The following is a 15,703-nucleotide window of genomic DNA, read 5'->3' as shown; positions in this document are numbered from 1 at the left end:
AAACTATTAATACTAAATAAATGCTAGAGGGTACTTTCCCCATTCATGAGGGATAGTTTCTAGAGATCCCTGAAAAGACAAATCCATTAGTTTTTTTTCTCCTTACATAAAAATGCTACAGACATGTCCATTCTTTTCTCCAAAGCTCTCCCTTTTTCAAAGAATGTTATTTTAATTCTAACGAGAGATGAGAAAGATTGCCTCTATTAGGTGTCAATGTATTGGACTACATGCTACTTTTCCTTTTTGCCTCTACAAGTAGGTTAACTCAGTGGAATGGAAAAAACACTAGTGTGGATCTTTAGTCAGAGGGGCTGGGGTTGAGTGCTGGCCTTGCCTCTCCAATTCCCTCTATGACCCTGGGGTAGGTACCTCTGTACCCCTGCTTCATCACCTATAAAAGGAGAGGATAAAATTAGATGACTTCTGAGGCCTTTCCCAGCTCTGAATTTATTATTCTGTTACTGCTGTATGCAAGAAAGAAAAGGGCATCAAGAATGAAAAGCAGGATGCATGAAGCAGCACTTGCAAAGTAAATGCAGAAAATAATTTCGGTCATGAGGTCCATGACACAGGACAGCACCCTAAACAAAGGAGAATTATATAAAGCTTTCCTGGTGCTTCTAGCAATAAAACTCCTTTAGCAAATTATAAGGTAAAACTTTCCATTAATTCCAAGCTAGAAGGAGCCGCACTATATAATTTACATAAGAATAGTGAATCCCACAAAAAGACTTTATAAAAAAAATTTGTTTAAAGATCTACCTGATTCCACAGTCTCAGTTTCAACTTCTTGCTCTTCTGCCACATCTTGGATCATGTAAGTCTCATCATCATAGACTAGAACCTGGGCTGCATAGCCCTGGTCTAATCTGGCACTTGGAACTGGCTCCACAATCACTGCTGGATATTTGGACACTTGTTCACCTTCCTAAAAGAGCAAATTTTTTTCTAAATGAAATTTATTATCCACAAACCCTGAAGTCAATCACAAATTCTTATATACTAAATCTGTACTATTTTGTACACAGTTAATATAATTTTTTTTCAAAATAAGCAATTAAAGAGATCATCTGATTTTTATGTCTCACAAGTGGGTGGGAAAGGTTTTATTTAGGATTGAGATTAGACATCAAAAACAATTCAGAAGATGAAGTCCTTAAGAATCTGTACACTAACACTGATCAGTAGCAACAACAACAGTCAAAAAACACTTTGAATATAAATCAGCTTTATAAACTTTAAAAGACCTTCCCAAAAGCTGGGTTAGACTAGCAGCTAAATCTTGTCATGGTGTGGTGGGAAGAACACTGACTGGATTTAGAAACAGCGCAAGACCAGGGACTAAATGAATCCTGGCTTTGGACAAATCATTTCATATCTTTAGACCTCAGTTTCCTTCTCTATAAAACAAGGAGGCTGGATTAGATGATAGTCAAGATCCCCTTCCAACTCTAAAATCCTTTGGTCCTAGGAGGATCCCCTACCTACCTTACCCTCACTGCTCAGGTCATCTGCTAAAGCAATTGATAAAAAGCAGAGTGGGAGATGGGAAATGACTAGAATTGATCTCTACTCATTAGCAGCTACAAGATTGATAAAATGTTAGAGCAAGAAGAGGGATTGGTGAATGACTTTCCCTCTGTACCCAAAGACCAGTCTAGTTCTGTTCAAAAGTTGTATCATATCCACCACAAGGTGAATTTTTCAGCCAGAGAAATTTTTGGAAGACCATCTATTAAATTATAATGGGGTTGTGATCTGTGTCAATGGAAGAAGCACCCAGACAGGAAAAAAAAATCATGGATTAATAAAGTATGTTAAAATCCAAATTTTTATACAGAAAAATTTACTATCTTTTGGAACATAATATACACTATGGGAAGATAAGTTGAGTTAAGGTATAACTCAGACCTAAATCTAAGTCTCAAATTCAACAACACATTCAAAAAGTCTGCAACTGACTTGAGACCTTCATCAAGTCACGTAACCTAAGAGTCTTGATTCCTCATTTGCAAATAAATATGTGTGTGGAGGGAGGGTAGAGAGGACCGATTGCACTGTATGAGCTTTAAAGTCCTTTCCACCTCTACGATTTTGCTATGTCTCTTTATTTTTATATTTTTCCCCCTATGTCCCAGAAGAACAGGAGATAGAGACACAGAAGAAACTAAACTACCAATGCCTCAAAATACTATGTTTAATACCAACTGAATGTTTCCTTATTCACTGATTACATTTAAATTTAAACTTTCTATACACTGTACTGCTGACTGTATTGACAATTATTACTGCACTAGAAATATTTGAAGGGAAGAAAAGAAAAAAGTAACAGAAAAACCTAGTTTGTCAGTCTAGACAAGTATAACTTATGAGGCAGCTGGTAACACCGTTCCTAGAGTCAGAAGACTGAGTTCAAACTCACCCTCAGATACATATTAAACATGTAACCCTTGCCAAGTCATTTAACCTCTGTTTGCCTCAGTTTCCTCAACTGTAAAATGGAAATAATAACAGCATCTACCTCACAGGGTGGTTGTGAGGACCTAATGAGATAGTATTTGTAAAAAGCACTTAGCAATGTCTGGCACACAGTAGGTACTATATAAATACTTATTCCCCTTATTAAAATTTATATGAAATCACACTATTACATACCTAACTCCCAATGAAAATTAACTCTAAAATAATATATTTATCATGATAGTTAATGACTCTAACTTTGTAATTTTTAAATGTCTTTAAAATTGTCCTATGAAAGTCCAAACCAGTATCTGTTTAAAATTAATAACTTAAGGGTTAAGGTACCCCCTAATCGCAAAATCATGTTTCATAGTTGCTTCTCTCATCTCAATTCTTAATTCCATGTATACTATCCTTCAACAAAAGTAATATGATGCTCCATGACACCATTAAAGAGATGTAGCATTAAAAAGAACACAGCCTTAAAATCTTTAGACCTGGGTTCAATTTCAGTGCTGGTTCATCCCCTTATGAGCTATGTAATACTGGGCCAATCACTAACCTCTCTGATCCTCAGGTTCCTCAAATATAAAATAAAGATCATTAACACCTGCCTGGACTGTTGTGAGGATAAAATCAAATGAGATAATACATACGAAAAGAGCTTTGCAAACTATAAAGCACCATATAAGCATAAGATATTATATTGTTTCACCGTACTTTTATTGTCCACAATTTAAAAGTATATGAGGCTATATATCATGTCTCATGTATAGGACATTCTGCATGAGAAAAATTGTGCAACATGTTCTTATTTAAAATAAGAATTACCTATGAATTTCTACATAATAAAATATAAATGCAACTTAAATGGAACACAGTGAATTCCAAACCTCTTGATTTTCTATTCCATTGCTGGAAAGCTCCAAAACAGAACCCCCATTGTCAACCACTGCAGATGTCATTATGCGTTCCCTGGGGAAGCTTCGAGGGCTGATATTAAGATATACAAAGTTTCATGGATAGTTGTCAATGCTGCTTATCTGTGATATCATATTTTACTTTCAATGAGAGACATGGAGTTTGGTACATCAGAAATCCACTCTTCTCAAGATGGTTAACCAAGGAGTCTAAAAAAATTGGAAAAATTAAGAAACAGTTATAAACAAAATTCAAGAAAAATTAAAGTACTTAAATATTTTTAAACGCTGTTTCAGTTTTTACTTTTTTCAACTATAAAAAGGTGCTAAGTTTACTATATCCCTATGTCAAAAGAGGGCACTAATGAGCATATTCATATTTAGGAATATATCATCCATAAAGGTGATGACATATATAAAGATTAAGAATAAAACTTTTATCCCTTTATAGAAGTTATATTTTCCTTCATAAAGTATTCAAGTAGTATATTCAACATGTTCTTATATAATGAAAACTATCTGACAACCATCCAGGTCTGAGAATGATATGTCTTTGGCAAACCACTACTGAAAATACGTACCTAACTCATACAGTAAAACGAAGGCTATTTTTTTAGTTTTCTATACCATTCCTTTTATTCTTTAAAACAGTCAAAAGTAATGTACAAGATGTGACTACAAAGTGGTAAGATAAATTTGTATGGGTAGTTTATGATGCAGTCTTATGGTTAAACAAGACATACCATATACTATATTTTACTATAAAATGAACTGATTTAAGCTGCTTCCATATTGTACTTCCAAATGTAGTCACTGGAAACAATTATAATTTAAAATATCTGTGATATCTTCTGAATTATCAGACCACTGTCTCCCTCAAATATTTTTCTCTTTTGTTTCAAAATGATTTCAAACTGACTTAACTCAAACTTTCTTTTCATTGAATCTATAAAAACAATTTATGCAAAAGACCAACCCTAAAAATTTTTAGGTGGACTGATTTTTAGAACTTAATTTCCCACTGTCAAAGGATAATGAGATAGAAGTTTTCAAAGGAAGAAATCCAATTTATCAACAATCACCAAAAAAATGTTCTAAATGACTAGTAATTGGAAAAACTCCAAGCAACTTTGGGGCTACGCCCTGCCCCATCAGATTGGCAAAGCTGACAAGAGAAGAAAATGATATATGTTGGAAAGGGCTGTGGGAAAAAGGGCAAACTGCTACTGTGGAACTATGAATTGGCCAGACATTCTGGAAATCAGCTTGGAACGATGCCCCCAAAAGTTATTAAACTATGCCTCTAACCCAACCTGCTATACTATTATTAAGCCCCACTACTTCAAAAAAAAAAAAGAGGGAAAAGACCTATAAGTACAAAAAAATGTTATTGTAGTTCTTTTTATGGTAGCCAAAAACTGGAAACTAAGGGGGTGTCCTCCTACTGGAAAATGGATAAACAAACTGTAATATGTAGTCTGTATACAGTATGAATGGAATAGTATTGTTCCATAAGAAATTAAGAAATGGACAGTTTCATAAGAAACTGGGAAGACCTCTAAGAACTGACGCTGAGTAAAATGAGAACTAGGAAATCAATGTATACAATGCTGACATACGAAAAAACATCTCTCAAAGACTTTAGATCTTTGATCAACAAAAATAATAAGCCATAAACACAAAATGACTGAACAAGAATATTCAGAGAAAAACAGAATTCAGAAAAATGAATTTAATAACATATTAAAAGATGTTCTTCTCCAGGTGTGGTCAATGCTAGCATTTGTCTTGTAAGACTATGTTTTCTGTCTATTGAGGGCTTTATTTTTTCATTTTCTTCTTAGTGGGAGGAGAATTGGATGGAACAGATAAATAAAGGATGTCTTTGCAAACAGATAGTAAGAGGCATATGAGAGAAACTTAACAGGCTGGAAAAGCAAAACATAACAATAAAAATAATTTAATAAAAAATGTGATGGAAAAATGAAAGACAATGATAAAATTTTAAAAGAAATTTAGTTTCCCACATACATATTCTCACTTCAGAGCTATATTTCCTAGGGGGGAAAAAGTTGCTACACAGTATCATAATTTGTAGCAAACTTTTTAAAACACAAGATTTAAAAAGCAACATTGTACAATGCTAATGATATTTTATTAATATTCTGCTAAAGAATTTCTAAAGTTTCACTTAACCCCAATTGTCTCACAAAAAAAAAAAAAGAATTTCTAAAGTTGACTACTAGGGCCACTAAACCCTTGAGGTGAACCAACACAGAATCCTATCATTTTCTAGCACAGAGAGAAAAAGAGAAATTTGAAAGGACACTTTCATTCCACTGCCTAAGTTTATTTAAAGCTTCCAGTCTCTCTGCTTGATCAATGAACAATGTGAAAAGTAATATGTTCGATGCTAGGGAAAAATTTTAATAAAAACTGTAAGTCTTATCAGACTGGAGCTCACTTTTATAATAAAGAGCACATCATCACCCATTCTCTCTTCCTTTACTCCTGTCTGATGAAGAGGTGATCCTTCTGCTTGCCAAGATCAACCTTCTTGCATGGTTGTATATTCCCTTTGATGTTCTCTATTTCCATATTCCCTAGTACATAACATCCCTCCCACCCCCCCCCTCTTTTCACTCTAATTTTCACTCTCTCCCTTTCTACTGATTCCTTCTATGTTGCCTACATATTGATCTAGCACACTAAGTGAATTTTCTATAGAAGACTTCTGAAAAGTCATGGATAAAAAAAATGCATAGGATGAAAAAGCATGAATGAGTGGTGAGGTGTACCAGTAGAGGGAGTACTCACAATGATGAAGTCACAAAACTAGGAAAGAGCTCAGAGAAACTTAGAAAGAATCACTTAAGACCAAAGAATGAAGAAAGCAGAACCAAATAGAACAATATACACAATGCCAACAACAATGGCAATGAAGACAACTACTCAACTGCAACAAAATATGATGTACAAAAATGTTACCTAATTCCTAAAGTAAAAGCACACATCCCTTCTGTTAACAAATGGAATAAAAGTAGAAAGTAGCATGAACTATATCAGTCACAATCATGATATCAAGTGACTTTAGCTTTTCTGGGAACATAACTTATAGGAGGTATTTGTTGGGAATATGAATGGGTCAAATCAAAAAGTATAAATTTTTAAGGGACCACAGAGCTAATGAAATATTAAATATTTCCACCAAACCACTCCTGAAAGCCTTCTCCACTAGTGTCATGCAGGTGATACCCTGAGTTGTGGAACGCTTTCACAAACTAACAAGGCTTTGTGTACTCCTGCTGTATAAGGACCAAACAGCAAAGTTTTGGGAAAGGCTCATAAACAGAAGGTTCAGTACTATACGGATTTTTTCTAAAGTGAGAGCAGCTTATAAAACAATGTAAAAGGTTGTGATCTATGTCAGTGGAATAAACCACACAAATGAAATCATGAATCCTTCATGACACACTGTCAGTATCTTCAAGAGAAATAGTAGGGTTTCCCTTAGAACTCCTGAAATGATATCAGATGAAAATGAAATTTAAGTAAGCAAAGTTTTGAAGCTTTAAAGAAATGAGGAATAAAACTATCTCCAAGGATTCCTAGAAAATGAAGAGGAATTTGTCTAGCTTGGGAGAGGATAATGTCAATGCAAATGAGACCCGTGCTTTTATGGGGAAAATTCAGCTACTAAAAGCAAGGTGACGCTTTCTCAACACTTGTTGTAGAGAACTTACTAGAGCACTGAGAGGTTGTGAATTGATCAAAGACATAAAGCCAGTATTTGTCAGTGGGCAGGATTTGAACCCAGGTGTTCCTGATTCCAGGTCAGTTCTTGATCTACTATACAAAGCTGCTTCACTTTTATACAACTCACAGGTTAACAAAGAATTTTCCTCACAACCCTATGAGATAAATTGTGTATTCTTTATCCCTATTCCACAGTTGTAGAAAATGAGGCTCAGAGAACATGGAATGACTTGTGCAAGGTCCTCGATTCAGCAAGTATCAAACCCAGGATCCTAAATCATGTCTCTCCAATTCTTGAGCAATCTGAGATTGTACCCAAGTCTGAGGTTATACCCAAGATGCAGCTCTGAGAGTCATTAGGGGAGGTATGACATCTATGGCTTCATTCAAGTCACTGATAAAATGTAGAATGGAATAGGACCAAGGAAAGATCCCTAAAGATATCCACTAATATCTTCCAATACTTCCAAGCTGACAATGATCCATCTATTAATCACTGCACTTTGGGTCTGGTCATTTATTCACTTCCAAATCTACCTAGAGGCAGCTAGATGGCACAGTAGATGAAGTGCTAGGCCTGGAATCAAGAAAATCTGAGGTCAAATACAGCCTCAAATACTTCTTTCTACAAGACATTTAAGTTTTGTCTGCCTCAGTTTCCTCAAGTGTAATATGGGGATGATGATTAGCTCCTACCTCCCAAGGTTGTTCTATAGATGGAATACGCTATTTGTAAAGTACCTAGCACTTAGCAGATGCTTAATAAATGCTTATTCCCTTCCTGCCCTCTGCCTTCAAATATGCATGTTTGAACAAATATAGATATTTCCTCCCTTGCAAAAACCTCTGATTTGAATCTACTGTTCTTCCAGTTATTTCTTTCATTTATTTATTTATTTTTACTTCTTACCTTCCCTTCGACAAGCATGGATTAAACCTCTATTGGATATGGAGCACAGTGCTAGGTATTGGAAGAAATATAAAGCTAAGAGCTCTCAAAAAGTTTATGGCCAAATGGATGAATATTAGGCATAAATACATTGTATAACGCATTTATTAAACATTGTTTTTATAAAGTTGGAAAGCAAAAATGCTATTTAAATTCTGAGGAAGAAAGGAAAACACCAGATCAAGGAAGCCTCCTCGTAGAACTCAGCATTTGAATTAGGCTTTAATTGATGAGAAGAATTCAACAGGCAAAGAGGAGGAGGGAAGACACTACCCACATGGGTAACAGTGTGAGGAAAGGGATGAAGGCTAAAAAATACCAGATGATTCAGCTTGGGGGGAGGGAGGAGGAGACGAGTATTCCACTTTAGCTTAGCACAGCATGACATAGTAGAAAGAGCTCTATATTTGGGAGTCAGAAGATCTGGGCTTAATTCTTGATTCAATACTTACTAGTCGTGTAACTATGAACATAAAAGTCTATTAAACTTGCCATTTCAGTTTGCTCTTTGTTCAAATGTGGGTAAATAATGCTAGATCTACTTACCTCCTACAGTTGTTCAGGAAAGTACTTTGTAAACCTTAAAAGTACAATATGAGAGACACCATGATGTAGCAGATCACAGTCTTGAACTTTTAACAGGAAGACCTGAGTTAAAATCCTGCATGTGGCACTCAATTTGCATGACCCCGGGGTGAGTTGTGAGTTGCTTAACTTCTCTAGGACTCTGTTTCATAATCTTTAAAGAAAAGGACAAGACCATCCCAGCTTCAAATCTATGGACCTATAATCTTACACAGATGGGAATTACTACTACTACTACTACTAAGTATAGCACATGGAGATGTACAAAATACATCCAAGAAAGGAAGGACAACTCTAGATTCTGCATGGCCTTAAATTTTAGGTAATAATGACTTACTGAAAATTTTTCAGCAGAGGAGCATGACCAGATTAATGCCTAAGGAAAATTATTATGGCAGTAGAATGAAACACGGCTGAAATTCTCCCCATAGGAGTGGCCAGCTCCCTCTGCCTCCACCTCCTCCTCTTCTAAAGTTTCTGCTCTCTTAATACCAATCAAAGCCAATTTTCCTCCTGTCTTTCTGACCACTCCTTCAAAGTCTTTGCTGGCTCCTTTCTCTCCTAAATATGACTCAGTTCTCAACCCTTTGTTCTTCTCAGTCAACCCTAAAAAGTCTCATACACTCCTCCAACTTCAATTGTTATTTCTAAGCAGATTCTAATCTCAAATCTTTATTGGCAAACTCTGACTCTCTCCTCATCTTGTCTCCCCATCCATAATATGATTACAGTTAAGGATTCTTGCCATCATCTTAAAATTTAAAAAAAATTCTCCAAATTTTATACCTCTCTACTCAAAACCTCAGAGACCAGCCAGCCTTAGACAGTTGATACTTACTGTGTGACCCTGGGCAACTCACTTAATCCCAACTACCTCACCAAAAACAAACCAACCCTCAGAGTCCTCCTTAATTCTTCTCTTATACTCCCCAAATCTAATCAAATTTACAGAATATGCATTACACAAAATTTCAGTAATTATAGACTACAGCCCCTTATGTGATGCAAAAATTCCCTATATAACATCCCTAACAAGTGGCCATCTAGACTCTGCTTAACTATTTTGAATGACAAGGAACTCAAAAGATAATTCATTACATTTCAAACAACATTAATTATTGCAAATTTCTTCCTTAGGTTGAACTCAACTTACCTCCTGACACTTCAACCCACTGACCCTAGTTCTTGCCTCAAAGTCAAGCAGAAAAAAACCAAATCCCTATTCCACATAAGGGCCTTTTAAACATTTGAAAATAGTTACTCACGTTTCATGGACAAGATAGTAAATTTTAAAGCCAAACTTTCTAATTATACAAGCAAAAATGTAATGGATTAAAACAGTCCTTCATCACAATGGCTTATACAAGTAATAGAGGAAATAAAAATTGCCATGAAGCATCATAAAGTTGAGCTAATAGCATTGAAAATTGCTCCCAATTTTAAATAAAACTTAACAATAAATAATCATATCCACATTAAGGATGTAACAGTGTTAAATTCAGAATAAACTGATTTTAAAAGATTTTTTAAAAGTCATTTGATTTGTATCATTAACACTAAGCTTTTTTTAATTTTAATTTTATTGCAAGAGTTCCAAAAGTGTGAGGCAGCTAGGTGGCCCAAAGGATAGAACACCTGTCCTGGAGTCAGGAGGACCTGAGTTCAAATCCTGCCTCAGACACTTGACACTTCTTAGCTGTGTGACCCTGGGCAAGTCACTTAACTCTGATTACCTCACCCTCCCCCAAAAAAAAAGAAGAAAGAAAGAAAAGAAAATTCCAAAAGTGGTTTTCTTTAAAGTGAGGTGTTTTCCAAAAGATAGTTTGGCTTTCAAAAGAGGCTTTTAGAAGAACAAAAGGTCCAGAATACCAAGGGAACTAATGAAAAGAAAAATGCTAAGGAAGGTGTGGCCTAGCTGTTCCAGATCTTTAATTATATTATAAAGCAGCAATCATCAAAATTACTTGGTACTGGCTAAGAAATAGAGTTGTGGATCAGTGGAATAGCTTAGGTATGCAAGACACAGTTGTCAATGACTATACTAATCTACTGTTTCAGAAACCCAAACACCCCAACTTCTGGGATAAGAACTCACTAATTGACAAAAACTGCTGGGAAAACTGGAAAAGAGTATGACAGAAACTAGGCATAGACCAAAATCTCATACCATATATGAAAATAAAGTCAAAATGGGTACACAATTTAGATATAAAGGCTGACATTATTAAGTAAACTGGGAGAGCAAGGAATAGTTTACCTGTCAGATTTATGGAGAACAGAAGAACTTATGACCAAACAAGAGCTAGAGAACATCATTAAATGCAAAATGGATAATTTTGATTACATTAATTTGAAAAGGTTTTGCACAAAGTCAATGCAACCAAGATTAGGAGGGAAGCAGAAAACTGAGAATCTTTACAACCAGTGTTTCTGATAAGGGCCTCATTTCTAAAACATATAGAGAAGTTTATAAGAATTTGTAAGAATACAAGTCAAAGGATATGAAAAGGTAAGGTTTTCAGATGAAGAAATCAAAGCTGTCTATAGTCATATGAAAAAATGCTCTAAATCACTATTGATTAGAGAAATGCAAATCAAAACAATTCTGAGATACCACATCACACCTATCAGATTGGCCAACATGACAAAACAGGAAAATGGTAAACAATGGAAAAGATGTGGGAAAATTGGAACACTAATGCATTGTTGGTAGAGTTCTGAACTGATCAAACCACTTTGGAGAGTAATAAACTATGCCCAAAGGGCTATAAAAATGTGCACACTCTTTGACTCAGCAATAGCATTTCTAGGGCTTTATCCCAAAGAGATCATAAAAATGGGAAAAGGATCCACATGTACAAAAATATTTATAGCAGCTCTTTTTGTGGTGGCAAAGAATTGGAAATTGAGGGCATGCTCATCAGTTGGGGAATGGCTGAGTAAGTTGTGGTATATGAAATGTAATGAAATAGTATTGTGCTATAAGAAATGATGAGCAAGCAGACTTCAGAAAAACCTAGAAAGACTCGTAGAGACTGATACCGAGTGAACTGAGCAGAACCAGGAGAACATTATACACAGTAACAGCCACTACTAACTTTGATAGACTTAGCTCTTCTCAGCAATGCAAGGTTCTAAGACATCTTCAAAAGTCACATGATGGAAAATGATAACCACATCCAGAGAAAGAACTAGAGTTTGAATGCAGATTGAAGCATACTCTTTGCTCTTTTTTTTTCTTCTGTTTAGTTTCGTTTCCTCTTTCTTGTGGTTCTTTCTATGGGTTCTAATTCTTCCTTAAAACATAACTAAGGTAAAAATATGTTTAATAGGAATGTATACGTAGAACCTCTATCAGATTGAATGCTGTCTTGGGGAAGGAGGTAAGGAAGGAGGAGGAGAAAATTTAAAACTCAAAAGCTTATGGAAGTGATTGTTGAAAACTAAAAATTAATCAACCAATTTAAAAAAGAGCTAGGCTTTTAAACTTACTATTTTTTTCATAAACAAAACAACATAGCTATTTTCAAATATCTGAAGGGCACTTATGTGGAATAGGAATTGGGTTTATTCTTCTTGACTCTTAAGGCAAGAACTAGGACCAGAAACTTTGCAGAAAGTTTGAGAACTCTTGCCTTAAAGATTACCAACTGTATTATAATGATCATTACCAAGTTATTTTAATATACCTTGAATATAGTTCTTCTGGGCAAGGAGACTTGAATTCATTTTAAAAGTTTGGTACAGACTTATGATATTTCCTCACCTATATAAACAGATTTCAATTTACTCTTTGCCATGTCTGTTTTACTCTTTTCCAGTTGGAAAATGTTACATCATTTATAGAGCTCCTATGCTACATTCTTTATAAAATGTCTACATACATTAAAACTAATTTTGAAAGATAAAGATTTTTGGTATCATTAATAATATTGCATTTTTAAACCAATCTCAAAATATACTGCAAGGGAGAGATGGATAGAAAGAGTACAAATGACAAAAACAAAACAGTTCTTAACTTCAAAGAACTATTATTACTTTCTATTAGGGGGACTCATCGCGTATTCATCATATAAATGTACCCCTCCTCCTCTGGCCTCTACAAGTACTTACTGGCTTGCCAGAGGGCAAATGACTACTGCTTCTGTCGCTAATAAAAAGCTATTATGTATAACTCTGAGGGGTTCAGGATTTTCTAGTAGTCACTCAGAAGTCCCCAAATGGTGTGCTTCCTACTGATAGCCAGACAACCACCTTTTAGAAAGGGGTACTTAAAAAAATTTTTTTGAAAAAGAAAAAGAAAGGGGTACTTACTAAGCAGGTCCTGCAGAGGCAGTTAATACAAAAATAATGATCCCCAAAAGTGTGGGACATACTCTCCCACAATCACTTAGATGGTCTATGGGGAAAGTGGGCTCAAGCTTAAAGTACATCTGGGTTACTCACAACCCCTAATTACTGAAGTTCTTTTCTCTCTTCATGGAATATTCATGAAGTCATCCTTACATGTAGCAGCTCTCAGACGCGTTCTAAGAGTCTTAAGTTGTTTCTAGTATGTCATAGGGGTCTCTCCCAGCTCTTACAGCCTCTGCTCAACCACAGCTACTGCTCCCATAAGAATAAATCTTAAACTCATGAGATCATCCCAGTGGTCAATGCAGCTGGAGGGAGGGGAGTAATTTCCCAATCACCATTAGACTGTAGGTCTAATGCTCTATGAAATGCTCTAGCTGGAATGCTTGATTCTATGCTTACTAGCTTAACTATGATATTTGTAGGCACAGAGGTATATTTGATTCCTTTAACCAAGACATCCCAATAGATTTCCTTTGTGTCTTCACTGTCATATTTTTGACTAGTAGAGTCAATTAAGCATCTTGAATTTACTCACACATAGTTTACACTTTTGATTGATTTAAAATGCTGCCCCCTCCCCAAATAAGTATAAAATATATTCAAAAGTCAAGGTAATGAGGAAAAGGAAACCGAGTATCTGGGAGGGGGGAAGATATCAAAATATGCATCATGTAGGAGATGGTGCTCAAACTGAGCAAGGAAGAAGGCCAGGGATTCTAAGAGATGAAAATGCATTCCAGGCTAGGTGAACAGTCTCTATAAAGGCAGGAAGATGGGAAATGAAATTCCCTGCATGGAAAACAAATAGGACAGTTTTACTAGAATGTAGGGTTTGGAAAGGGAATGTGAAATGATCTGGAATGGTAGGCTAGAGTCAGACTGGGAAGGGTGCTGGGTGCTCCAAAGAGCTACTGGAGCTTTTCTGAGCAGGAGACATGGTCAGGTTTGTGATTTAGGACTATCACTTTAGTGCTCATAGAGAATTTTTTAAATGGTGGTGCTCTCAATATAAATAAAGAATTTAGGAAGAGGAAGTAGGTTGGGGGTGGGAAGTGGGAAGTGATAACTCAATTCTGTTTAAGACATGCTAATTTTGAGATGCCTATAGGGCATCCAGATTGACATGCTAAATAGGCATTGGAGAAGAGGGAAAAGAGCTAAGAGGAGAATCAAAGGCTAACCTTTGGAAATCATTTGCATAAAATCCTCTGGAGCAACTGTTAAGATTACCAAGGGAGTTTGACCAGAAAAATGACAAGACAAAATGACCAAGACAAAATCTTGAGGTGTATCTGCAGGTATATCATGGATGATGATCCAGTAAAGGAAAATGTGAAGGAATAGCCAGAAAGGTAGGAGAAAAAACATTAGTATCACATATTATAGGTCATCTACAGCGACAAATGCTACAGTAAGGTCAAGAATCATAAGGACTGTGAAAAAGACACTGGATTTAGAAATTATAAGATTACAGATACCTTGTTTGGAGATAACAGTTTCATTCTATCATAGCTGAGGTGAAGAGGCAGTTATCAGGGATAGCGATTTCTGGGATTTCTGGGAATGAGTCTTCCAAAGAGAGGAGAAACAGGATGGCTTGAAGGGATGGTAGGGTCTAGTTAAGAGTTTGTTTTTTTTTTAAAGGATTAGAGAGATTTGAGTGTGTACAGTAAAGGGAAAGCCATCAAAAAAGGAAAGACTGAATATACAAAAAAAAAAGCCACAATCTCAGCCCCTAAAGCCAATGAAGAACAGTAATTCTGAACTCAAGACTATCCTTCCTTTTAAATGTTTATACAAATCCCTCCCTCCTCTCCTTTCCTACCGCAGCCACTCTATGTACTAGCTTCCCAGGTTACAGGGGTTGACTCTTACCATTCTGTAGGGACAGCATGTAAGAATTAAAGACTGTACACTATGACAGAATATTCCTTAATGCTAGGATCTTAATGTATAAATTTTGTTATACGTTGAAGGCGAAATATTTCCTGAATATCTCTCTCAAATTAAAATGGAAGTCAACAATGACCACATACATATACTTAATTTTCACCTAACTTTTCAGGAATTTATATAATGTATAAAGTGAACTCAAGCTTTAATGTCCTCTTTTCTGTCCAGCCCAGTTTTAATGTGTGGATTCTCCTTCTTCATATTTCAGTGGAAGCCCAAGAGATGAAGAAGGAAACAGACTACTAATGTTCACAAGAAGCTAGCTTGAAAAGGACAGAAGTTATCCATAGAGAAGAAGGAAAAGGCATATGAAACAGCTGGGAAAAGAACAATATCCTAATCTGATATTACTGAAAGCCAGGATTTATGACTTTCTATTTAACTTTTCTTATTTGAAGAAATAAAGGAACAATCCCTTTGCAGCAGGATATATACAAGCTTCCCAGCTGTTTCTACCCTGAGGTTCTCTCTTCTTCATACAAGAGGACAGCAGGAAGCCTGATAATTTGTGTGTGGTACTAATAAGAATCCTATCACTGAACAAAGCGGGCGGGGAAAAAAAAAAGCAAATTGGGGCTCAGGGGTGTTGGAATCATACCTAGCACACACCACAACCGAGAACTTCAGAACGCTGCTTTCATGAGCAGGGAGAACACATGGAGAGGAGGGAGGACAGAGGAGGTAGGAAGGGTAAGGAAAAAATATAGTGGAGAACTGGGGA

At 35.9% G+C, this 15,703-nt stretch overlaps 1 protein-coding gene across 5 annotated transcripts in view; it reads right to left on the bottom strand.

The window, feature by feature from the left end:
• The window catches only part of ELF2 (E74 like ETS transcription factor 2), a 125,710-nt gene that overhangs the window by 56,920 nt on the left and 53,087 nt on the right, over positions 1-15,703 (bottom strand). For 4 of the 5 annotated variants that reach the window (XM_020967480.2, XM_020967483.2, XM_078148942.1 and 1 more), the window contains 2 exons: positions 3,357-3,593; positions 766-931 (listed from right to left, as the gene is read on the bottom strand). In XM_020967480.2, the coding sequence (XP_020823139.1) occupies positions 766-931; positions 3,357-3,428 (238 nt within the window). In that variant the 5' untranslated portion in view covers positions 3,429-3,593. Of the gene's footprint in view, positions 1-765; positions 932-3,356; positions 3,594-15,703 lie in introns of those variants that run through there. The other variant, XM_020967486.2, reaches the window with a different exon arrangement.

The sequence above is a fragment of the Phascolarctos cinereus genome, unplaced genomic scaffold (assembly GCF_003287225.1).
Source record: "Phascolarctos cinereus isolate Bilbo 61053 unplaced genomic scaffold, phaCin_HiC Scaffold_9;HRSCAF=440, whole genome shotgun sequence".
NCBI lineage: Eukaryota > Metazoa > Chordata > Mammalia > Diprotodontia > Phascolarctidae > Phascolarctos > Phascolarctos cinereus.
Note: the sequence above shows the minus strand (reverse complement) of the source record. Positions and strands in the feature narration are given on the sequence as shown.